Below are 26815 nucleotides of genomic sequence, written 5' to 3' on the forward strand. Positions count from 1 at the left end.
GCAGTCATCAAAAACCTCCCAAGACACAAGAGTCCAGGGCCAGATGGCTTCCCAGGGGAATTTTATCAAACGTTTAAAGAAGAAATCATACCTATTCTCCTAAAGCTGTTTGGAAAGATAGAAAGAGATGGAGTACTTCCAAATTCGTTCTATGAAGCCAGCATCACCTTAATTCCAAAGCCAGACAAAGACCCCACCAAAAAGGAGAATTACAGACCAATATCCCTGATGAACATGGATGCAAAAATTCTCAACAAGATACTGGCCAATAGGATCCAACAGTACATTAAGAAAATTATTCACCGTGACCAAGTAGGATTTATCCCTGGGACACAAGGCTGGTTCAACACCCGTAAAACAATCAATGTGATTCATCATATCAGCAAGAGAAAAACCAAGAACCATATGATCCTCTCATTGGATGCAGAGAAAGCATTTGACAAAATACAGCATCCATTCCTGATCAAAACTCTTCAGAGTGTAGGGATAGAGGGAACATTCCTCGACATCTTAAAAGCCATCTATGAAAAGCCCACAGCAAATATCATTCTCAGTGGGGAAGCACTAGGAGCCTTTCCCCTAAGATCAGGAACAAGACAGGGATGTCCACTCTCACCACTGCTGTTCAACATAGTACTGGAAGTCCTAGCCTCAGCAATCAGACAACAAAAAGACATTAAAGGCATTCAAATTGGCAAAGAAGAAGTCAAACTCTCCCTCTTCGCCGATGACATGATACTCTACATAGAAACCCCAAAAGTCTCCACCCCAAGATTGCTAGAACTCATACAGCAATTCGGTAGCGTGGCAGGATACAAAATCAATGCCCAGAAGTCGGTGGCATTTCTATACACTAACAATGAGACTGAAGAAAGAGAAATTAAGGAGTCAATCCCATTTACAATTGCACCCAAAAGCATAAGATACCTAGGAATAAACCTCACCAACGAGGTAAAGGATCTATACACTCAAAACTATAGAACACTTCTGAAAGAAATTGAGGAAGACACAAAGAGATGGAAAAATATTCCATGCTCATGGATTGGCAGAATTAATATTGTGAAAATGTCAATGTTACCCAGGGCAATATACCCGTTTAATGCAATCCCTATCAAAATACCATGGACTTTCTTCAGAGAGTTAGAACAAATTATTTTAAGATTTGTGTGGAATCAGAAAAGACCCCGAATAGCCAGGGGAATTTTAAAAAAGAAAACCATATCTGGGGGCATCACAATGCCAGATTTCAGGTTGTACTACAAAGCTGTGGTCATCAAGACAGTGTGATACTGGCACAAAAACAGACACATAGATCAGTGGAACAGAATAGAGAATCCAGAAGTGGACCCTGAACTTTATGGGCAACTAATATTCGATAAAGGAGGAAAGACTATCCATTGGAAGAAAGACAGTCTCTTCAATAAATGGTGCTGGGAAAATTGGACATCCACATGCAGAAGAATGAAACTAGACCACTCTCTTTCACCATACACCAAGATAAACTCAAAATGGATGAAAGATCTAAATGTGAGACAAGATTCCATCAAAATCCTAGAGAAGAACACAGGCAACACCCTTTTTGAACTCGGCCATAGTAACTTCTTGCAAGATACATCCACGAAGGCAAAAGAAACAAAAGCAAAAATGAACTATTGGGACTTCATCAAGATAAGAAGCTTTTGCACAGCAAAGGATACAGTCAACAAAACTCAAAGACAACCTACAGAATGGGAGAAGATATTTGCAAATGACATATCAGATAAAGGGCTAGTTTCCAAGATCTATAAAGAACTTATTAAACTCAACACCAAAGAAACAAACAATCCAATCATGAAATGGGCAAAAGACATGAACAGAAATCTCACAGAGGAAGACATAGACATGGCCAACATGCATATGAGAAAATGTTCTGCATCACTTGCCATCAGGGAAATACAAATCAAAACTACAATGAGATACCACCTCACACCAGTGAGAATGGGGAAAATTAACAAGGCAGGAAACAACAAATGTTGGAGAGGATGCGGAGAAAAGGGAACCCTCTTACACTGTTGGTGGGAATGTGAACTGGTGCAGCCACTCTGGAAAACTGTGTGGAGGTTCCTCAAACAGTTAAAAATATACCTGCCCTACGACCCAGCAATTGCACTGTTGGGGATTTACCCCAAAGATACAAATGCAATGAAACGCCGGGACACCTGCACCCCGATGTTTCTAGCAGCAATGGCCACGATAGCCAAACTGTGGAAGGAGCCTCGGTGTCCAACGAAAGATGAATGGATAAAGAAGATGTGGTTTATGTATACAATGGAATATTACTCAGCTATTAGAAATGACAAATACCCACCATTTGCTTCAACGTGGATGGAACTGGAGGGTATTATGCTGAGTGAAGTAAGTCAGTCGGAGAAGGACAAACATTATATGTTCTCATTCATTTGGGGAATATAAATAATAGTGAAAGGGAATATAAGGGAAGGGAGAAGAAATGTGTGGGAAATATCAGAAAGGGAGACAGAACGTAAAGACTGCTAACTCTGGGAAACGAACTAGGGGTGGTAGAAGGGGAGGAGGGCGGGGGGTGGGAGTGAATGGGTGACGGGCACTGGGTGTTATTCTGTATGTTAGTAAATTGAACACCAATAAAAAATAAATTAAAAAAAAAAAAAAAACTAAAAATGGTTGAAAGATTTAAATGTGAGACAAGAATCCATCCAAATCCTAGAGGAGAACACAGGCAACACCCTTTTTGAACTTGGCCAAAGCAACTTCTTGTCAAACACATCTATGAAGGCAAGTGAAACAGAAACAAAAATGAACTACTGGGACTTCATCAAGATAAAAAGGTTCTGCACAGCAAAGGAAATGGTCAACAAAACTGAAAGACAACCTACAGAATGGGAGAAGATATTTGCAAATGACATATCAGATAAAGGCCTAGTATCCAAGATCTATAAAGAACTTACCAAACTCAAAACCCAAGAAACAAACATTCCAGTCATAAAATAGGCATAAGACATGAACAGATATTTCTCTGAAGAAGACCTACACAAGGCCAATAAGCACATGAAAAAAAGTGCTCCACATCACTTGCCATCAGGGAAATACAAATCAAAATCACAATGAGATACCACCTCACACCAGTGAGAATGGCTAAAATTAACAAGACAGGAAACAACAAATGTTGGAGAGGATTTGGAGAAAGGGGAACCCTCTCACACTGTTGGTGGGAATGAAAGCTGGTGTAGCCACTCTGGAAAACAGTATGGAGGTTCCTCCAGAAGTTATGACCCAGAAATTGCACTACTGGGTATTTACCCTAAAGATACAGATGTAGTAAAACGCCGGTACACCCGCACCCTAGTGTTCATAGCTGCAATGTCCACAAGAGCCAAATGTGCAAGAAGCCACAATGTACTTCGACAGATGTATGGTTAAAGATGCAGTGTGTGTGTGTGTGTGTGTGTGTGTGTGTGTATATATATATATATATATATATATATATATATATATATATATATATATAATGGAATATTCCCACACATCAGAAAGGATGAAAACCTACCATTTACTTTGACTTGGATGGAACTGGTAGGTGGTATGTTGACTGAAATAAGTCAGGCAGAGAAAGACAACTATCATATGGTTTCACTTATATGTGGAATATAAGAAATAGTGAAAGGGACCATAAGGGAAAGGAGGGAAACTGAGTGGGAGGAAAAATTAGAGAGGAAAACAAACCATGAGAGACTCCTAACTCTGGGAAACAAATGGTTGCAGAAGGGGAGGTGGGTGGGGGGAATGGGGTAACTGGGTGACGGGCACTAAGGAGGGCACAAGAAGAAATGAGCACTGTTATACTATATATTGGCAAATTGAATTTAAATAAAATATTAATAATTAATTAAAATAGGAATCAGTGTACCTGATATTAAGGTCTATTAAATAGCTCTAAAGACAGTGTGATACTGGCAAAATAGACACATAGCTCAATGGAACAGAATAGAGAATCCAGAAATAATCCCATATCAATATGCCTACCTGCTTTAAGACAAAGTTATAAAAACAATTCAGTGGAGGTAGGTTAGGCTTTCCAACAATTGGTGTTGGAGTGATTAGACATTCATAAGTAAAAATAAATTAATTTCAACCTATAGCTCATACTTTATACAAAATCTCAAATCACAAAATTATATGTGAAATGTAAAATTATAAAACTTCTTAGAAAGTTAGAAAAAAAATTGTGATCTAGGATTAGCCAGAGTCCAACTTCACCCCAAAACTACAATCCATAAAAAAAAAAAAAGAAAAATGGATAAACTGGATCTCATCAAGACTAAAAATTTGTTCTGCAAATGACCTTAGTAAGAGGGTGGAATGACAAGCTACAAACTAAGGAAAAATATTTGCAAACCACATATCCAACAAAGGACTGGTATCTACAACCTATTTTTAAAAACTCTTAAAGTTTAACACTAAAAAAATCCATTACAAAATACACAACATAATTTTGCCAAAGAGCACATAAAAATACGTTCAACATTATCTTTATAAATACAAATTAAAAATGATAAATCACTACACACCCAACAGGATGGCCAAAAAAAAAAAAGGCAGCAAAACACCAAATACAGGGGATCCCTGGGTTGCTCAGCAGTTTAGCGCCTGCCTTTGGCCCAGGGTGCGATCCTGGAGTTCCGGAATCGAATCCCGCATCGGGCTCCCGGCACGGAGCCTGTCCTGTGTCTCTGCCTCTCTGCCTCTCTCTCTCTCTCTCTCTCTCTGTCTATCATAAATAAATAAATCTTAAAAAAAACACCAAATGCAGACAAGGATGCTGCAAAAATGGATCACATATGTTGCTGGTGAGAATATAGAATAGTATTGGCACTGTGAAAAAGTTTGGCTATTTCTTAAAAAATTAAACATACAATTCTATATGACCCAATCAATTGCATTCTTGGCAACTGATCACAGAGAAATGAATACTTATGTTCACATAAAAATCTGTACAGGGATGCCTGGGTGGCTCAGTGGTTGAGCATCTGCCTTTGGCTTAGGGCGTGATCCCGGGGTCCCAGGATGGAGTCCTACATCCAGCTTCCTGCATGGAGCCTGCTTCTCCCTCTGCCTGTGTCTCTGCCTCTGTGTGTGTGTGTGTGTGTCTCATGAATAAATAAATAAAATATTTAAAAATCTGTACAAATGTGTACATGGAAGTTTTATTCATCATAGCCCAAAATTATAAGTGAAGAGTTATACATTCTTCAATAAGTGAATAGTTAAACAAACTGAGGGAAGTCCATTCCATGGAACACTACTCAGCAATAAAAAAAAAACAAAGTGCTGACATATACAACTTGAATGAATCACTAGGAAATACAGAGTTAAAAAGCCAATCCCAATTGAGTGTATAATGTATGATTTCATCAATATAACTGTATTGAAATAAGAACTAATAGGTATGTGGTACAGATTAATGGTTGCTAGGAGTTAAGAATTAGGAATTTGAGGAAGAAATAGGGGAAGGAAGTAGATGTGGCTATAACAAGGAGACATGACAGATCACTGGAGCGATGGTTCTCTTCTTCTGTCTTGACAGTGTCAATATCAATAGCCTCATAATGATGCTGTACTATGCGTTTGCAAGATGCCACCATTGAGGAACTGGGTGAAGGATACAGAGAATTCCTCTGTGTTATTTTGTATAGTTGCATGTCAATCTATAATTACCTGAAAATAAAAAGCTTAACCACAATGATATATCACCTTACATGAGTGAGAATGGCCAAAATAAAAAACACCACTGTTGGTAAGGATGTGGACAAAAAGGAACCTTTGTACACTGCTAATGAGAATGTAAATTGGTACAGCCACTATGAAAAACAGTATAGAGGGTCCTTTAAAAATTAAAAGTAGAAATACCATATGACCCAGTAATTCCACTACTAGTATTTACCAAAAGAAAATGAAAACACCAATTTAAAAATGTTTACTGCAACATTATTTAACATAGCCAAGATACAGAAGTAGACATCAGCCAACAAATGGATAAGGAAGATGTGGTATGTTTGTGTAAATACACACACATAGGAATATTACACAGCCATAAAGAAGTATGCAACTGTGCCATTTGAGACAACATGGATAGACCTGGAGGCTATTATGCTAAGTAAAATAAGTCAGACTGAGAAAAACCAATATAGTAAACAAACAAAAAGATTAATCAGACCTATACATACAGAGAATAAACTAGTGGTTGCCAGAAGGGAGGGGAGCAGAGAGTTGGGCAAAATGAGTGAAGAGGAGAGTGAAGTACAGGTTTCCAGCTACGGAGTGAATACATCCCAGGAATAAAAGGCACAGCATAAGGAATACAGTAAATGATATTATTATAGTGATGTAATGGGACAGATGGTAGCTAATACCTCTGGTGAACATAAATCACAATATAAACTTGTCAAGTCACTATGTTGTACACCTGAAATTAACGTAACAATTTTGTGTCAACTATACTTAAATTAAAAATATAGCTTTTTTTTTTAAATTTTTAGTTCTGAATAATACAAATTTATTTTAGGTCATTTTGAATCGCTTTTTTAACATTCATGATCATTTTTCTATTAAATACACTTAAAATCTAGTTCAGGTCTTATTCTGTCACTTATTTATCTGTCTGCCTATTATTGTGACATCCACTAAAATATATTTAAAAATTGTCAACTTTGGGACGCCTGGGTGGCTCAGAGGTTAAGCGTCTGCCTTCAGCTCAAGGCATGATTCCAGGATCCGGGACTGAGTCCCACATCGGGCTCCTAGCAGGGAGCCTGCTTTTCCCTCTGCCTGTGTCTCTGCCTCTCTCATGAATAAATAAATAAGATCTTTAAAATAAATAAAAAATAAAATAAAAATTGTCATCTTTAATGCATTTTAATGCTAAATCTTCCTTGTGAATCTTTTTCAAAATGCTAGTCTTATTCTTTTAATTTTTCCAGATTAGTAACATTAAAATTTTAACAGATTAAAAAATAATTTACATACATAAGTTCACCTGTTTAAATGGGTTCAGTGGTTTGTAACTTATCTATAGTTGTACAACCACAACTCAAATTCAGTACAATTACATTATCCCCAAAAGAAACTTTGTACTCATTCACTGTTACTGCCAACCATCACCCCCCCTCCTCTCTCGTCGACTTAGGCAACCACTAATCTTTCTTGTTTTGATAGATTTGCCTATTGTGCTGATTTCACACAAACGGAATCATATAATATGTGGTCTTTTGTGACTAGCTTATTTCAGTTAGGAATAGAAAAAGGAAGTCAGCTAAGAACTTACTTTAGGTTAATTATACTACCCAGTATTTCAGATTTTATCTACTCTGAGCCTATGATAACTTTTGATCAAAATTAGTAGGTATATCTGTATTATTACCCCCTTCTTTCCTCAACTCTCTTATTTACTCACTTGTGATGCTCCACTTGATTTGGGAGTAAGCAATAGTCTTTCTGTAAGAAGCCACTGAAGCAGATTCCATTGCAGTCTGAGATCTTCCATAGACTCAATCTCACAGCATATTGTTTTTGACTAACCAAATAGACAGATCTGGTGCACTTTGGTTCGTCAAAATTCTAAAGTCCTTTTACTGCCAACACATCACAGACACAGCCAGCTAGGACCTGAACTAAGTATGTGGAAACACAAAACCTTCACCTCTCTCACCAAAAACAAAAAAACAAAACAAAAAAACCCAAAAACAAACAAAACAAAAACACCCCACACACAAAATGCTATTGGAGTACCACCACCAATAAATGGATTACACAGATCATTGGTAAACAATTTGTTAAGGAATAAATAGGTTCACTTAATCTGAAACAGGCACATGACCTATAATTTGAACTTTCTTGGCTAGAACTTCCTATTACCTTTCAGTATGGCTTTCAGACAAGGCCAGTCTAATAAGTCAGATGGACATGTGCTTTGTATTGTTGATGCTAATTATTACACATATTGTTAATATTTATTTTTTGCTGCCACTCTGAGATCTTTCATATCTTATGTTTTCTATATAAGAAAATCAGATTCAAGTTACTGTATATTGACTTAATTTCTAGTCACTCTATAAATTCTATTTTTCATTTTCTTTTTTTCAATTGATATTCCTTGTGATTTAATAGACATTTCTGTCGCTTGCAAGCAATAATTTTGTCTTCTCCTTTCCAAAATTATAAAAATTGTTTTAGGAAACATATTATAATGCTTTCCAGAGAATTACTATATTCATAATGAGGAAGTCTTTGTTGTATTTCAAATTTTAATGAATTTCATTGCTTATTAAGTAGTTGTCTTGAGTAACATTATTTTAAAATATTTTTTCTGGGGATCCCTGGCTGGCGCAGCGGTTTGGCGCCTGCCTTTGGCCCAGGGCGCGATCCTGGAGACCCGGGATCGAATCCCACATCGGGCTCCCGGTGCATGGAGCCTGCTTCTCCTTCTGCCTATGTCTCTGCCTCTCTCTCTCTCTGTGTGTGACTATCATAAATAAATAAATAAATTTAAAAAAATAAATAAATAAAATATTTTTTCTGTTACAAATTTTCAAAGAACTTTTAATAATAATATTATTGGACTGTTAACCATTTTTCTACTTCAACTTTCTGAGGTGATATATTTTAACAGATTTTCTAATACTAAACTATCCTTCAATTTCTTGGTATGAACCCTACTTAGCTGTTATATACTATTCCTTTATTATGTCTTGATTCATTTTGTACACATTTAGCTTAGGATATCTGTGCATATATTTATCAGGCTAATTTACAACTGTTCTTGGGGACAATACAAACACTAATGGGACACATGATATGAAACTGCAAAAACCCTCAGGATTGTCAATTTTATTAGAATATCTGGAGGAAAGGGAAATGAGAAATTTAACTATCAAATTAAAATACTGTCTTAGTCTGACTGGACTGCATATAACAAAATAGCACAAACTTGCCAGCTTATAAACAACAGAAATTCATTTCTCATAGTTCTGGAAGCTGGGTAGTCCAAGATCAAGATACCAGCATAATCACCTGGTGAGGGCTCTCTTCATGGTTTATAGCCAGCACCTTCTTGCTGTGTCCTCACAAGGCGAAAGGCACTAGGGTTCTCTCTCTGGAGCCACTTCTATAAAAGCATTCCTCAAGGTTCTACTTTCCACAGGCCCCACCTACTAATACCATTGCATAGAGCCTTAAGATTTCAACATATTAATTTGGGAGGGACACAAACATTCAGACTATACCAAATGTGGAAAAATTATCAATAGTTGCTTGCATTTTCATTATAAAACACGAATATGGTAAAAAAGATAATTCCTTTAGAATAGGTCCTCTGAGGTTTGTTGGCATTCTTATTCATACTAGGATCATGATAAAAGACAATACAAGAAGCACTAAATCATAGTTCTCTATTTTGTACATTTTCAAGTTTCAGTATCATTAAGTCTATTTAGAAGTTTCCAATTCAATAACTGGAACATTTCATATAGCACTGAAAATGTCTGCTACGTGGATACTTTAGAGAAAGCGCTGATAAATCCAAATAGAAATAGAGCTTTTGGGGATCCCTGGGTGGCGCAGCGGTTTAGCGCCTGCCTTTGGCCCAGGGCGTGATCCTGGAGACCCGGGATCAAATCCCACGTCGGGCTCCCGGTGCATGGAGCCTGCTTCTGTCTCTGCCTCTCTCTCTCTCTCTCTCTCTCTCTCTGTGACTATCATAAATAAATAAATAAAAATTTAAAAAAATTAAAAAAAAAGAGATAGAGCTTTTGGAAAGAGAGTAGGCATCTAACAAAATTTATTATTGATTACTGTTATTTCCTACTTTATCTTTGATCAATATTGAGTCAAATTTACCTTCTTGAGTCATTCATAATTTCTTACGCTAAATTTCTTTGAATTTGTCTTAATCATCCAATTAATCGAGAGCTTAAATTTATTTATCCAAAACTATATATAGTAGTCTCAAAACTTTTATCTGATATGTATTTGTATTATATTCACTGTATCTCATCTGGCATTTATTTTCTTCTCATTTTTATTGGATTTTTCAATGTTGGTTTACTATGTAAGGGTTTATACTTTTTCCTTAGGAATCCATTCATATAAGTGACATCAATTCTTTTTTTTATTGTCAGTCTTTGATTTCTGTTTTTGTCATTTTCTCTCATTTTTCCCAATCTATATTTCTGACATAACTTATTTTTTCCCAACTTTATTGAGATATAATTGACATACAATATTGTATAAGTTTAAGGCATATAATATATACCTATTGGTTTGAAAAATGTATATATTGCTATATAAGTACCAAAATAAGGTTGGTTAACACATCCTTCATATCACATAATTTTTGCTGTTGTTGTTATGGTGAGAATATTTACAATTTGTCTCATAGAAACTTTCAATTATATAATATGGTATTATTAACTAGAGTTACCACGCTACACATTAAATCCCCAGAACTTACTTATTCCTTTTATAACTGGAAAGTTTGTACCCTTTGATCAATATCTCCTCTTTTCCCCCCACCACCAGCCCCCAGTGACTACCGATCTATGGTTTCTAGGAATTCAGCTTTTTTATATTCCACATATAAGTTAGATCATACAGTATTTGTCTTTGTCTTTTTTCACTCAGCTTAATGTCCTCCAAGTTCATTCACATTGTTACAAATGGAAGGATCTTCTCTTTTGGAGCAGAATAATATTCATTCTATACAAAGACCACAATTCTTTACCTATTCATCTACTGATGGACACATAGGTGGTATCAACATATTAGCTACTGTGAACAATGCTGCAATGAATATGGAATTGCATCCAGATTTATGAGATAGTCAATTAATTTCCTTTGTATATATATGCAGAAGTGGGATTGTAGGATCATATGGTAGCTCTATTTTCATTTTGTGAGGAATTTCTATACTGCTCTCCACAGTACCTTACCAATTTACATTCTCATAAGAGTGCATAAATGTTCCCTATACATCCCTTCCAGCATTTGTTATCTCTTGTCTTTTTGATGACAGCCACTCTAACAGGTGTAAGGAAATATCTCAGTGTGGTTTTGATTTGCATTACCTTGATGATTACTGATCTTGAGTACCTTTTTATATACCTGTTAGCCATCTGGATAATTTCTCTGGAAAAATGTCTTTTCAGATCCTCTGCCCATTTTTTAACTGCATTGTTTGAGGTTTTTGGTTTTTTGTTTTGGTCATTAAGTTGTACAAGTTCTTTTTTTTTAAAGATTTCATTTATTTATTCATGGGTGACACAGAGAGAGGAGCAGAGACATAGGCAGAGGGAGAAGCAGGTTCCATGCAAGAAGCCCGACACGGGACACAATCCTGGGACTCTGAGATCCTGCCCTGAGCCAAAGGCAGACGCTCAACCACTGAGCCACCCAGGTGTCCCCAAGTTCCTTATATGTTTTGGATATTAACCATGTATCAGATATATGATTTACAAATTTTTTCCACACTATAGGTTGCCTTTTCACTTTTTTGATAATTTCCTTTGCTGTGCAGAAGCTTTTTAGTTTGATGTGGTCCTACTTGTTTATTTTTGTTTTGGATGCCTCTGCTTTTGGGGTAAAATCCAAAAAATCTTTGCCAAGAATGATGTCAAGAAGCTTACCACCTATGTTTTCTGCTAGGAATTTTATAGTTTCAGGTCTTACATTTAAGTCTTTAATACATTTTGAGTTAATTTTTGTGTGGGGGGTATAACATAGTGGTACAGTTTTATTCTTTTGCATGTGGCTATCCACTTTTCCCAACACCATTTATTGAAGAGACTATCCAATATGCAAATTAGTTGGCCATATAAGTGTGGGTCTATTGCTGGACTCTATCCTGCTTCATTTATGTCAACATCATAATTTTTTGATTACTATCGTTTTGTATTATTAGTTTAAAATCAGGAAGTGTGATGTTCACCTGGTTCTTTATTTTCTCTCAAGATTACCTTGGCTATTCAGGGTCCTTCATGGATCCCTACAAATTTTAGGATTCTTTGTTCTATTTTCATTAAAAATGCCATTGGAATTTTCATAGATATTGCACTGAATCTGTAGATTGCTTTGAATAGTATGGACATTTTTGTTTTGTTTTGTTTTTACATGTGTAAACTTTATTAACATTATGCATTCTCTGATGATTTGTAAGGCTTAAATGTTTACTGAAGCTTTGCCACACTCTTTACATTTATAAGATTTCTCTCCAATATGCATTTCCTTTTTTTTATTTCAATTATTTTATTTTTTAATATATTTATTTTTTATTGGTGTTCAATTTGTCAACATACAGAATAACACCCAGTGCTCATCCCTTCAAGTGCCCACCTCAGTGCCCGCCACCCAGTCACCCCCACCCCCTCCCTCCTCCCCTTCTACCACCCCTAGTTCGTTTCCCAGAGTTAGGAGTCTTCCATGTTCTGTCTCCCTTTCTGATATTTCCCACTCATTTTTTCTCCCTTCCCCTTTATTCCCTTTCACTATTTTTTATATTCCCCAAATGAACGAGACCATATAATGTTTGTCCTTCTCCGATTGACTTATTTCACTCAGCATAATACCCTCCGGTTCCATCCACGTCGAAGCAAATGGTGGGTATTTGTCATTTCTAATGTCTGAGTAATATTCCATTGTATACATAAACCACATCTTCTTTATCCATTCATCTTTCGATGGATTTCTGAGGATCCTTCCACTAGCCAAGATAATACAACAGGACATTAAGAAGATTATCCACCATAACCAAGTAGGATTTATCCCCAGGATGCAAAGCTGGTTCAACACTAGTATGGACATTTTGACAATATTAATTCTTCCACTCCATGAGCATAAAATATCTTCCCATTTATTTGTGTCTTCTTCAATTTCTTTTATCAATGTCTTAACGATTTTCATTGCATAGGTCTTTGACCTCCTTGGTTAAATTAATTCCTGGGTATTTTATTTTTTTTGATGCAAATGTAAATGGGATTGTTTTCTTAATTTCTCTTTCTGGAAGTTTATTCTTGGTATACAGAAATGCAAAAGAATTTTATATATGGATTTTATATCCTGCAACTTCACGGAATTTATTAATTCTAACAATTTTTTGGGTGGAGTCTGTAAGAGTTCCTATATAAAGCACTATGTCATCTGCAAATAGTGACAGTTTTATTTCTTCCTCTCCAATTTGGATGCCTTTTATTTATGTTCTTGACTAACTGATCTGGCTGGCACTTCCTACATTACTTGAATAAAAATGGTGAAAGTGGGCTTTTAGGGTATCTCTACTAATTTAATAAAGTATTAACTGGTAGATCTTCACATTAACTGAAAATACTTTCTATACTAAGCATTATAGGCATACTTCATTTTATTGTGCTTCACCTTTAATATGTTTCACAGATACTACATTTTTTTTTTACAAATTAAAGTAAACCCCCACTGTTGAAATCTGCTCAGAAAAAAAGATTCCTTTCAAAATATTACTGCAATATATTACACTCCTGTAAAATGTACAATATAATATACCTGGTCACTCAAGAGCCCTGATGGAGAAGTACAATGAGATTAAGGTTGTTTTCATGCAAGCTAATACAACATCCATTCTGCAGGCCATGGATCAAGGAGTAATTTCAACTTCTAAGTGTTGTTATTTTAAAAATACATGTCATAAGGCTATAGCTTCCATAGTTAGTGATTCATCTGAAAATCTGGGCAAAGTAAACTGGAAATATGGAAAGGAGTCACCATTCTAGATACCATTAAGAACATTTGCAATTCATGGAAAAAGGGCAAAACATCAACATTCACAGCAACTTTGAAGAAGTTGATTCCTCATAGATGACTTTGAGGGGTTTGAAACTTCAGTGTACAGAGTAACTGCAGATGTGGTGGAAACTGCAAGAGAACTAGGATTAGAAGGGGAGCCTGAAGATGTGACTAAATTGCTGCAATCTCATGAAAAAATTTAACGGATAAGGCATTACTTCTTGTGGAGGAACAAAGCAAGTGGTTTCTTGCGATGGAATCTACTCCCCAGATATTCTGAAGACTGTTGAAATGACAACAAAGGATTTAGAATATGACATAAAATTAGTTGATAAAGCAGCAACAGGATTTGAACGGATTGGATTCACTTTTGAAAGAAGTTCTACTGTGGGTAAAATACTATCTGAGAGCATTGCGTCCTACAGAGAAATCATTGGTGAAATAGTCAACTTACGTGGTAAACTTCATTTTTTTTTTAATTGCCATAGCCGCCCCAGCCTTCAGCAAACGCTACCCTGATCAGTCAGCAGCCATCAACAATGAGGCAAGACCCTCCGCCAGCAAAAAGATTACAACTTACTGAAAGCTCAGATGATGCCTAGTATTTTTTTAACAATAAAGCATTTTTTAATTAAGGTACCTACATTTTTTAGACATAATGCTATCATACCCTTAAAATACTAGTTTGGTTTAAACATAATTTTTATATGCACTGGGAAATCAAAAATTCATTTGACTCACTTTATTGCAATATCTACTTTATTAAAGTGGTCTAGAGATTGAAATATCTCCAAAACACACCTGAATTTCCAACCAAAAAATTCACGGATACATTTTTTATAATTCTGCAACTTCCTCAAAAATATTGTATCATCTCCATTAAACAGAGATTATTAAGTTAGAAAAGCAAATCTACTACCACATACCCAAAGGAATGTAATATGATTTCAAAATGCTTTGTGGTAAGTTAAGTCTCACATATAAAGAGGAAGCAGTTTGTAAACATGCAATACACATATTTATACAGTATATAGTCTTAACAGAAGGGGGAATTATATTCACCTAATGTAGGGTACTTAAACAAATATGTCTTTGTTTTTGTACATTACCCCCCCCTCAAAATTTTTTCCTGTGTTAAAATCTCTGCTACAAAATGCTACCACGTTTCTGAAATTTTTTATCATTTTTGATCAAATAATATCCTGTTTATTCTATAGAGTCTCCCTCTGAGATGTTATCAAAAGGACTGGAAGTTAAGAGAAATTGAGACCACTTGATTACAAGTAAATTTTAACCTTGGTTATTAAAAGAAACAGTAATTTACCCAGTTACCCAACAAGTGTTGCCAAACTTCTCAGCAACACAGCAACATAGATCTGCTAGAATTTCTTCAATAACTTCAATATTCTTCATCTCTTAAAAAAATACTGTTATTTTTAACTTATGTCCATTTTATAATTCAAGAAGCAATAACATGCTAAGAATACTTTCTGAAATAATCTCAAACTACTTCACTATTACAAATTTTTCTTTCAGAAAGTGTTATTTCAGATCTCCTCAAAGAATCATGATTTGTTTAATCATTATTTGTTTGGTTAAAAAACTAACCAAACAATAACAACTACAGCTTAATCACCTTTTTGGTCAGGTACCTGGTAGATAGTGAAGTTCTACTTCCCTACAGATTTAGCACCATTGTATAAAGCCAAATATCCAAGGTGGTGGAAGAGAAGTGGACATATGGAGGAGACATTTTTCCACTCCTAAAACAAGGAGTATAAGTTGCATGTGGCAAAGATTCAATGAATGCTGGCTGAATGAACCCAAGGGAAGTAGCACTATGAGGTAAAGAAGTAAATGCTGGCTACCTCCACCCTCTTCCTTTTTAACCAGTTGGTAAACACAACCTGCTTGCCCTGTCCATTTCCATTACCACCAACTCCTAAAAGTGTTCTTAAATATCTGCCGATTTTAAAAATAAAGAGGGGGAAAGGAGTTAAAGAAGGAAAGATTATAAAAGGAATTTTTAGTTTCCTTCTTAAAATATACTTAGGGAAGATGTGGAAATGAAAGAAAATAGATTAATTTTACAACATATTGAATTGATATTTAAAATGTAATTTGGGCAGCCCAGGTGGCTCAGTGGTTTAGCGCTGCCTTGAGCCCAGGGCCTGATCCTGGAGACCCAGGATCGAGTCCCATGTCAGGCTCCCTGCATAAAGCCAGCTTCTCCCTCTGCCTGTGTCTCTGCCTCTCCCTCTCTCTCTCTCTCTCTCTCTCTCTCTCTCTGTCTCTCATGAATAAATAAAATCTTAAAAAAATAATAAAAATAAAAAATAAAATGTAATTTAAAAATTCTAATGACTATCTATTGATAATTTACTGTCAAATGTAGACTGCTTTGCCATTTTTTTAAGGTTTTATTCTTAAGTAATCTCTATACCAGTGCAGGGCTCGAACTCACAACTTCAAGATCAAGAGTCACATGATCTATTTAGGCAGCCAGGTGCCCTCTGTTTTGCCATTCATAAACAACTTCACATAATCCTCACAATAACTGTATGAGGTATTCATCTCATTTTACAGAATATGAACTGACGGGATGAGCACTGGGTGTTGTCTGTATGTTGGCAAATTGAACACGAATAAAAAATAAATTTATTATTTAAAAAAAGAATATGAACTGAAACTCAGAGAGTTTAAGTGATTTGCTCAAGATCAAAAAGTCAACAAGTGACAGGATCTGAATTCAAATTTGTGTTGCTGGCTAAGATTCTAGTATTCTCTTCATGTCATTGCAATGATATATCATTTACTGAGATTCTATTTAGATAAACTAGGAAAATCAGAATTTGGAGGAAAAAAGACAGGACTTTCAACTAGAATCAGGAAGCAGAATGTCGTCCCTAACTTAGTTAGGATTTAAAATCATCTTGTTATCTCTTGGCAGACTAAAGGGCAGGCATTCTTAGTCATCCTTGTATTTACTACAGAAAGTACTCAGTAGAGCACTTTCTACATAGTAGATCCACCAAAAATACTTACAAAATTGAATTAGTTGGCATGTAAGTGTTAGCTTGCATATATAAACATGTTTTATCAATGCTGTACTAGAGCATATAGTCTAATACACCCACCTGAGAGTCATCTGACTTAGGAGCATAATGCTATTTAACATAGTATTTACTATGGATTAGAGCCCAGACTATAGAATTAGCCATCAACTGACAGAAAATAAACTGCAAAATATTTGAGTCTGGTCAAAATATAAACAAATTACATCCAAGAGAGAAGACAACATCACAGGTATGTTTTTACTGTATTAGGGCATTGGCCATATTTTTAATTTATCAATCTCACTCTTCATTTTTTTTGTTTTCACTTATTAGAAGAATATATTTTTCAGTTTCATGTAACTTCCTTTGAACCAGCTTTCTTAACTTGCTAATTCATTAATTATTTAAACACATTTTCAGTATATATTGGTAAGAAAACTTGGTTCCTAACACTTTGATAATTATGCATTGATACTTTTTAGTGAAAGAGTTTATCCTCTTGTTTGATGCTTTTTAGTTTCTTATCCTTTTTGTGGTATGTACACTTTAGTGCTCTTTTGTTGAGGAATTTTGCTTATCTCATGGTTTGTTTTACACAGTAGCAGAAAATGAACTTATTGGGAAGATGTAGGTCATCTCACTGAACAAATTGGAAAACTAAGGAAGAAGCATAAAAAAAATAGCAGCAGAAAACACAGCTGAGAAGTTGCTGCCAAGACAGTTTCCTTAACATGCCACTGTTGGCACTACTGCTAGTACTTCATGGAGTGTAACTGCCAGCAGATACTGCTGCTATCTCCACAAGTAGCATGTTAGAATGCTGCCACATGCCATAGCATATAAATCCCAAATTCATCCAATTTTTATACATCACTGACTCTAGCATTCTAGGCAGAGCATCTACTTGGATAAGACTACGTCTTAAGTTACCTAAAATTATTATCTAAATTTGTACAGGGTTTTATGTTAGAGTGGAATCAAACCTTGAATATCTACTTACGTAAGTCCCTTACCTGGGCCAATCCCATCATGACCTACGACAATCTTATACAAATCCCCAAGGTGCACAGCTTCTAGAGTGAAGGTGTCAGTCTATAACAAATCAAAAGAGTATAGTTAGATCTGACTATGAGTCTGATTTCTAACAAGATTACATATTAAAATACACTAAAAATTAATTGTGAAAAGAATCAGGGTCATTCAATAAATCTAAAAAAAGAATGTAAAGGTGGAACAATGTTAATTTGTAGAACATAATAATATTTCTAATATACTGCACTCCTTTTTGTTGCCAATATGTCATTATGAAAATATAAATTTGGGGATTCTATGAATATATATTTCAAATGATAATAACTAAATAATAATTATAAGATATACTAAAATTTTTCATTCCTTTGAATACAATCAACTCTTATCTGCCTTAGGATGAAATTTTTTAAGCAATGTTTATGGGCCATTGACAAATATAACATTTCTAAAGAAATTTTAAGATACTGATGCAAAAATTACTGTAAATCTATAACATGTATGTGAAGTCCAAATGTGCTGCTACAATAAAAATTATTCATGTTTGTGCTCTAAAGGTTTATGTATTCAGAACATGGATAAAAGTAAAGAGCACAGAATTCTTTTGATAAAATTTAGATAATGATATGGGTTAAAACACAAGAAAAATATATGATGTAGCATATCAATTGAAAAATTATCCAAAAACAAAAAATAACATTTTCATTTATGTACTTACACATTTTTAAATATTTTTAAATATTTTATTTTTATTTTATCCTTAGTAGTCACTCAGTGAGAAAATAATTCATTCCATAAAAAAGAAGAGTGAGGCACAGAAGCAGGATCAGATCAGTTCCTCTGATATACCCTAATACTACTTTTCTTTGCAACCACTCTGCCCCTATATAAGTGAACTATAAAGAACATAAATAACAGATAAAGCCATTTACATTCATTTACAAAAAAAAATATTATCTGTGTCTGGTACAGATTAATGGATAACATTGTCCTCCCTTTTTTTTTTAAGATTTTATTTATTTATTCATGAGAAACACACACGGGAGGCGGACAGAGACACAGGCAGAGGGAGAAGCAGGCTCCATGCAGGGAGCCCAGTGAGGGACTCGATCCCAGGACTCCAGGACCACACTCTGGGCCGAAGGCGGGCGCTAAACTGCTGAGCCACTCAGGCGTCCCCATTGTTTCCCTTTATGAAACACATCTGCTAAAAAAAGGAGGGCTTTCTGTGCAAACAAAATAATAGCTGAGAAAATTATGAGTTATGTTTATTATCACTGATATAGAGAATGCTAAGAAAAAGAAAGGAAACATATAATGAAAATATCCTGATATACTCACTTAAAAATTATTTGGGTCATCAAAAAAAATTGAGAAAATTAAAATATAATGAGCCTTTTATGCTTTACTAAGTTAAACATAATATTAGCAATAATAAAAATAATGTTACACATTCAGTTTCCACATTTGGCAATAAAGTTGTTATATACAGTCAACGTTACTTAACAATATAAAAGTAGATTAAAATAAACAAAAAAATATATATAAAGGTAGATTTAAAAATCAGACAATAGAGAATGACTTCAGAAAGATGGTGGACTAAGGAAAACCAAGCCCTCACTCCCCAATGGAGATACCATTTTAACAATACTATATGGGCCAGAATATTTCTCTGCAAATTCTGGACACCAGATGAGAAGTTGCAGTACCTAGTCCAATGTATAATAAAAAAGGAACTCCATCAAAAGAGGTAGGGAAGTGTGTGACTTTTTGCATGCCCTACTTTGCATAGTGCATTGTAATGGGAAGGAAACCTTCCATACCCTGGATCCTCTCTTGGGACAAAAGCAAAAGAGTAGACAATGCATACAAAAATTCTGACTTCTCTGGGAGCTGCCCAAAAAATTGATTTCTCTCTCACTTAATTCAAGTACTAGTGGCAGCAGAGTTTGGAAGCCAATGAAAACAGAGGAGAATACTGCAGCAAGTCAGAGCTACAGAGATCATAAAGGAAGGCATGGGATGGAGTACAAGGACATATACACACAGGATAAGAAACAGGAGCAAGTCACTTAGGGAAATTAACACAGTTAAAAGCACATATACAAGCCCAGAGAAGATACATAATCAAAAAAAGTATGAGAGGCCCTAAGAACTCTAACCAGGTTCACTGGTGAGAGTTTTCCCATCACAATGAAGTCCTTTTAAGAGTATGCAAGATAGCTATTTTTTCAAATGCCAAATTTCAATAAAGGGTCACAAGACATATAAAGAGGAAACCATAGCCCAATCAAGGGAACAAAAGAAATTACAGAAACCAACCCTAAAGAAATTAAGGTCCCTGAACTTTCTGAGAAATAAATTAAGACTGTCTTAAATATGTTCAGTAAGCTAAAAAATAACACAGAAAATCAATTGAACAAAATCAGGAAACTGATGAACAAACAACCAAAAATAACAAACTCATGAACAAAATGATAATATCTACAAAAGACAAATAAGAAAGCATCAAATACACTGTATGTTAACTAACAAAATTTAAATTTTAAAAATGTACCCCCACAAATAGAAATTCTGGAGTTCATACATATAATAACTGAATCCACAAATTCATTAAACAATTTGGATAACTGACTTGATCAGGCAGAAGGAAAAGAGCAACCTTGAAGACAGATCATTTGAAACCATCAAAATGGGGAAAAAAAGGAAAAACAATGAAGAAAAGTGAAAACATCTTAAATAGGATTACCACATGATCTAACAATTCCACTTCTGGATATTTATCTGAAGAAAATGAAAACACCAATTCAAAAAGATACATGCAACCCTATGTTCATTACAGCATTATTTACAGTGGCCAAGATATGAAAGCAACCTAAGTGTCCACTGATAGATGACTAGATAAAGAAAATGCTATATATATATATATATATATATATATATATATATATATATATAATATATATACATACACACACACACACACACACACCTACACACACACATATATTACACACACATAATGGAATAATAGTGAGCCATAAAAAGATTAAAATCTTGTCATTTGCAACAACATTAATACAACTAGAGTGTATTATGCAAAATGAAATAAGTCAGACAGAGAAAGACAACTATGATAATGATTTATCTTATTTGTAGAACCTAAAAAACAAAACAAATGAACATACAAAACAGACTCATGGATACTGGAAACAAACTAGTAGTTACCAAAGGGTAAGGGATTGGGGTGCGGAGGTGAAATATTTGAAGAGGATTAAGAGGTACAAACTCCCAGTTATGAAATAAGTCAGTCATTGAAATGTAATGTATAGCTTAGGGAATATAATCAATAATATAATAACTTTGTATAGTGACAGATTTATCATGGGGATTATTTCATAATGTATAAAAATATTGAGTCTCATTATATATACCTGAAATTAATAGGATACTGTATAGTAATTATACTACAATTTAAAAAATTATTGCTTAAATAAATAAAAGCAGGCAAAATAAATGGAAAGACATTATATGTTCATGGATTGGTAGATTTAATTTTGTCAGTTGTCAATACTACCAAAGCAATCTACAGATTCAACACAATCCCTATCAAAATCCCAATGGCAATTCATAGAATTGTCAAATCATTATGTTGCACACCAGAAGCTGTTATAACACTATATTTCAACTATTCTTCAATTAAAAAATTTATTTTTTCAAAATCCAAATGGTATTTTTGCATAAATAGAAAAATGCAACCTATAATTCACATGGAATTTTAAGGGATGCTGAACAGTAAAACAACTTTTAAAAAAGAAGAACAAACTTAGAGATTTCACACTTACTAATCTCAATACACATTGCAAAGCTATAATAATTAAAGCATAGTACTAACATAAAGACAGAGATATATACAAACAGCATAGAACAGGGAGTCCAGAAATAAACCCATATATATGTATGGTCAAATTATCTTTGACAAGGGTGTCAAAGACACTTAATGGAGAAAAGAATATTTCTTCAATATACTATTGATGAATCTAGATATCCACATGCAAAAGTATGGAGTTGGATCCTTACTTTATAGCATATACAAAAATTAACTCAAAATGGATTAAAAATCTAAACAGAATAATCCAAACTAAAAACTCCTAGAAAAAAAAAAAAAAACAGAGAGAAAGCTTGGGAACACTGGATTTGGCAATGATTTTTTGGATATGACACCAAAAGCAGAGAAAAAGAAAAAGGCTAAATAGACAAAGGAGACTGTATCAATTAAAGCTTTTGAGCATCAAAGGATACAATTAAGAGAATGAAAAGGAAACTTCCAGAATGGAAGAAAATATTTACAAATCGTATCTGTAATAAGAGATTAATATTCAGAGTACATAAAGAACTCCCACAACTCAACAAGAAATAAGCAAATGTCTAAATTTTAAAACAGCAAAAGACTTGAATAAATATTTCTCTAAAGATGATACACAAATGGCCAACAATTGAGATGTGAAAATAGCATTTAACAATAGAGAGATCCAAATCAAACCATGATGAGATATCACATCACATCCATTAAGATGGTTACTATAAAAATTTTTTTTAATTTAAAAACAGGGACTCCTGGGTGGCTCAGAAGTTGAGCATCTGCCTTCGGTTCAGGATGTGATCCCCGAGTGCTGGGATTGAGTCTCACCCACATCGGGCTCCTGTGGGGAGCCTGCTTTTCCCTCTGCCTGTGTCTCTGCTTCTCTCTATGTATTTCTCATGAATAAATAAATAAATAAAATCTTTTAAAAATAAAAAATAAAAACAAATAAAAATTTAAAAACAGAAAATAAGTGTTGGCAAGGAAGTAAAGAAATTAGAACCCTTGTACATTGTTGGTGAGACTGCAAAATGGCCCATTTGCTAATGAAAACACTATACCAATTCTTCAAAAAAAAAATAAAAATAGAAGTTTCATATGATCCAGCAGTCCTATTTCTAAGCATATATTCAGAAGAATTGGATGAAGGGTACTGAAGAGATATCTGCACATCTATTATATTATTCACAATAGGCAAGAGTTTGAAACAACTAAAATTTCTATCAGTGGATGAATGGATTAAAAAATGTGGTATGGGCCCTGGGATATATCAGTCAATTAAGCATCTGCCCTCAGCTCAGGTCATGATCTCAGGATCCTGGGATCGAGCCCCACATCAGGATTCCTGCTTAGCAAGGAGCCCTCTTCCTCTTTCCCCACTTATGCTCTCTCTCTCCCTCTCTCTCAAATAAATAAACTCTCCTGAAAAAAATGTGATACAGATGTACAATAAAATATTATCCAGCCTTAAAAGGTAAGGAAATTTTATCATACCATACAGCATGAATGAATCTTGAGGACATTATGCTAATGGAATAAGCCAGTCATGAAGACAATTATTGTAGGATTCCAATATATGAGATATCTGAAATTTATAGTAATAGAAAGCAGAATGGTGACTGACAAGGGCTGAGGGGAGGGGAAATAAGGAGTTCTTTAATGAGTACAGAGTTTTCGTTTTGCAAAATGAAATATTTCTGGATATCTACTACACAACAATGCGAATATATTTAACACTAGTAAACTTAAAAACAGTTATGATTTTAGTAAAATTTTATTTATTTTTTACCATAACTAAAAAAAAATCAGACAAAGGACTTTGTCACTTACTTGTCCTCTTAAAAAATTGAAGGAGTTCTTCGATCGAAATAGTTGTCTGGATCCTGAATCTCCCTTTTCCCCATAGACAGAAATGTAGACACTGGCTATTGTTCCAGCATTCCAAAGCATACCTGTTGCCACATGTACTTCATATAGTGTTACTGACAACAGAAGAAAAATAAGTTTTATATGCTAAGAATTATTCATATGATAGGAAAATTACTTACATCTGATCAAGAGTTCCAGTTTCAGTTAAAATGCAGTAACACACTCTACCCAGTCTCTTTCACTGAATACAGCTATGAAATCTTGATAAAATCCGTGGAACAGCTATTAGAAATGTTGAAGGTAAACTGTACCGGGGGATTGGGAAAAAAAAAAAAAAAAGACCAGAATTTGATATACCAAAAGCGGCAGTGAGCTTATCATTTTTTATCCTCTAGTATCTCCCACTGTGAACTCAGTTCACCAGAAACCTGGCAAGAGGCATTGAAGCTCAGAGACAGGGAGCTCAGGAGAGCCATCTTGCTCAGGCTTACAAAGCAGGAAAGAAAATTCCTAACACACAAACATTACAGATATTCTACTTTTTTGTTGTTATCTCCATTCTCTCACATCCCAGTGCCTAGGCACAGAAGCAAACAGGAACCAACACTCTGAGGGGGAACTTTTGCCTCTGTTCACAGGATCTAGACTTTAGTAGGGTGGAGTCAATCTCAATTGCTTTCTTTGCTCTCTCTCTGTTCTACCTGCTTAGCCCTGGACATAGAAATACTAAAGAAATACACAGTAAAACAGGTAAACTAGAGCACCAGTTAACTAGTCAAAAGACCAAAAACAGGAGCCAGGGAATTAGAAAGTATCAAAGAGGTTCATAGAGGGAAGAAAAGCAAACAAAACACTCTTTATTAACTCCTGAGCTCATACCTAACCTAAAGATGCATGAATACCAAAACCTTTGAAATCTAAACTAACAAACCTCTACCTAGGCCCCAGATTCACCAATGAATGGTATATAGGTGAGACAGATCTGAATAGTGCTGCAAAGTCTTTTTAAAACTAAACGGACATTGGAACCACAGCCCACAGATGACAAGTGGAATTTGTGGCCTGAAACTAACCACTGGTCAACTGTCTATTAAAACAAAAATATAGGGACACCTGGGTGGCTCAGCGGTTGAGCATCTGCCTTCAGCTCAGGGCATGATCCCGGGATCCAGGATCGAATCCCATGTTGGGCTCCTTGTGGGGAACTTCTCCCTCTGTCTATGTCTCTGCCTCTCTTTCTGTGCCACTCATAAATAAATAAAATCCTTTAAAAAATAAAAAAAATGAAAAATAAAACAAAAATATAACATTCTCCATAGGATTTAAATAACATCCGGTGTCTCAAATAATAATATATAAAATATCCAGGATATAATTCAAAATTATTGAAGAAGCAGGAAAATTTTAAATCATCTGGGAAATGACAATGAAGAAGAAATATCAACTTCAAAATGACAGCCAAGTATTAGTTATCTGACAAAACCTTTCCAGCAACTATGATAAGAATGCTACTATATAATATAAACAATCATGAACACTCTCAAAACTAATAGAAATATAGAAAGTATCAACAAATTAAAACTTAATGAAGAACCAGATGGAAATCAAAGACTTCAACAAACACCATAAGCATATTTTAAAACTTACTGAATAGTGTCAAGAGAATGAGAACAGAAAACATCATTAGTAAACTTGAAGATAGAGTAAATAGAAATTATCCAACTTAACAAAAGAGGAAAAAAATTTTAATAATAAATACACAAACAAACAGCCTCAGAGACCTCTGGAACAATAAAAAGAAATCTGATACTCCTGTCATACAGTAGATGAAGGAGAGGGGAAGAGTATGAAGCTGAAAAAAAACATGCGGCACAATAAAAGGAACAATTTAAATCTCAAAAACAAAAACAACCATAAAGAAATGGAGATCTATGAATTAGCTGACAATGAATTCAAATACTCAAAGATAAAAAAAAATGAGCCAAAAGAGAATACAAAGTTACAACTAAATAAGATCAAGAAAACTAGATACAAAACGAGACTCTCGAAAAAGAAGTACCTATGAAGAACCAAACAGAAATTCTGGAGCTGATGAACACGTTAGCCAAACTGAAAAATTTCTTAAGCACATTTAATAAGTATACTTGACCAGCAGAAGAATTAGTGAACTTGAAGACAAACATGTGATTTTAAATAACCTAGTCAGAGGAACAAAAAGAACATGTCGTGGCCTTTAAAAAGAAAGAAATTTTGTTACATAGCACAACACAGATGAACCACAAAAACATTATACTAAGTGACATAACCCAATTATAAAAGGGTAAATACTATATGATTCTACTCATGATTCTAAAGTAGTCAAAACCATTGAAAATAAAAAGTAGAAAGTTGATTGTCAAATGCTGAGTGAATGAAGGAGAAGGAATGGGTACAGACTTTCAGCTCTGGTTCCAGTTCCAAACATAAGAAGCTTCAGAGACAGTACTCCATCATAACAAGCAAAAAACAAAACAGACTGAAAAATCGACAACTCTTCTTGAATCCCTAAGAGATGAGGACACAAGGCAAACTACAGGCCCCAAAATTGGAGAGACAGATGGGTAAACAATGAGTCACAGCTTATGGTAGCAGGGACTCATGAATAGAAAGTACCATGGAGGAATGCCTGGGTGGCTCAGTCAGTTAAGTGTCCCACTCTAGGTTTCAGCTCAGGTCATGATCTCGCAGTGGGGATGGAGCGCATTGAGCTCTATGTTCAGTGCAGTCTGCTTCAGATTTTTTCTCTCTACCCTTTTGCCCCTCCCTGCTTGTGCTCTAAAATAAATTTTTAAAATCTTTAAAAAAGAAAGAGAGAGAGAGAGAGACAAACAGCCATGGGAATCATTTCTGACATAGAAAATTCTGAACTGTAATTAACAAATTGGTGGAGGTTCACCACAATCTGAGAGTTAAAAACACCAGGGGGAGTTCTTAATCATAGGATTTTTCAATCATAGAGGAGTCCCCCGTGCTTTTGTGAGTTTTGCCTTGAAGAACTCACCTAGGTTCTCACAGTATATATGGGAGAAAAAAAAATGTTTAAGATTGTATTTATTTATTTGACAGAAGGAGAGAGAACACAAGCAGGGGGAGTTGCAGGCAGAGGGAGAAGGAGAGGCATGCTCTCCACTGAGCAGAG

General features: G+C 34.9%; 1 protein-coding gene across 1 annotated transcript in view; it reads right to left on the minus strand.

Annotated features, from left to right (window-relative positions):
• Nucleotides 1–26815, minus strand: part of LOC144300640 (uncharacterized) — a 114427-nt gene that overhangs the window by 67984 nt on the left and 19628 nt on the right. Inside the window, exons 4-5 of the mRNA XM_077876927.1 lie at nt 23599–23750; nt 17891–17969 (exon numbers count right to left, since the gene is read on the minus strand). Of these exons, the coding sequence (XP_077733053.1) occupies nt 17891–17969; nt 23599–23750 (231 nt within the window). The remainder of the gene's footprint in view (nt 1–17890; nt 17970–23598; nt 23751–26815) is intronic.

Source organism: Canis aureus, chromosome 28 (genome assembly GCF_053574225.1).
Source record: "Canis aureus isolate CA01 chromosome 28, VMU_Caureus_v.1.0, whole genome shotgun sequence".
Lineage (NCBI taxonomy): Eukaryota > Metazoa > Chordata > Mammalia > Carnivora > Canidae > Canis > Canis aureus.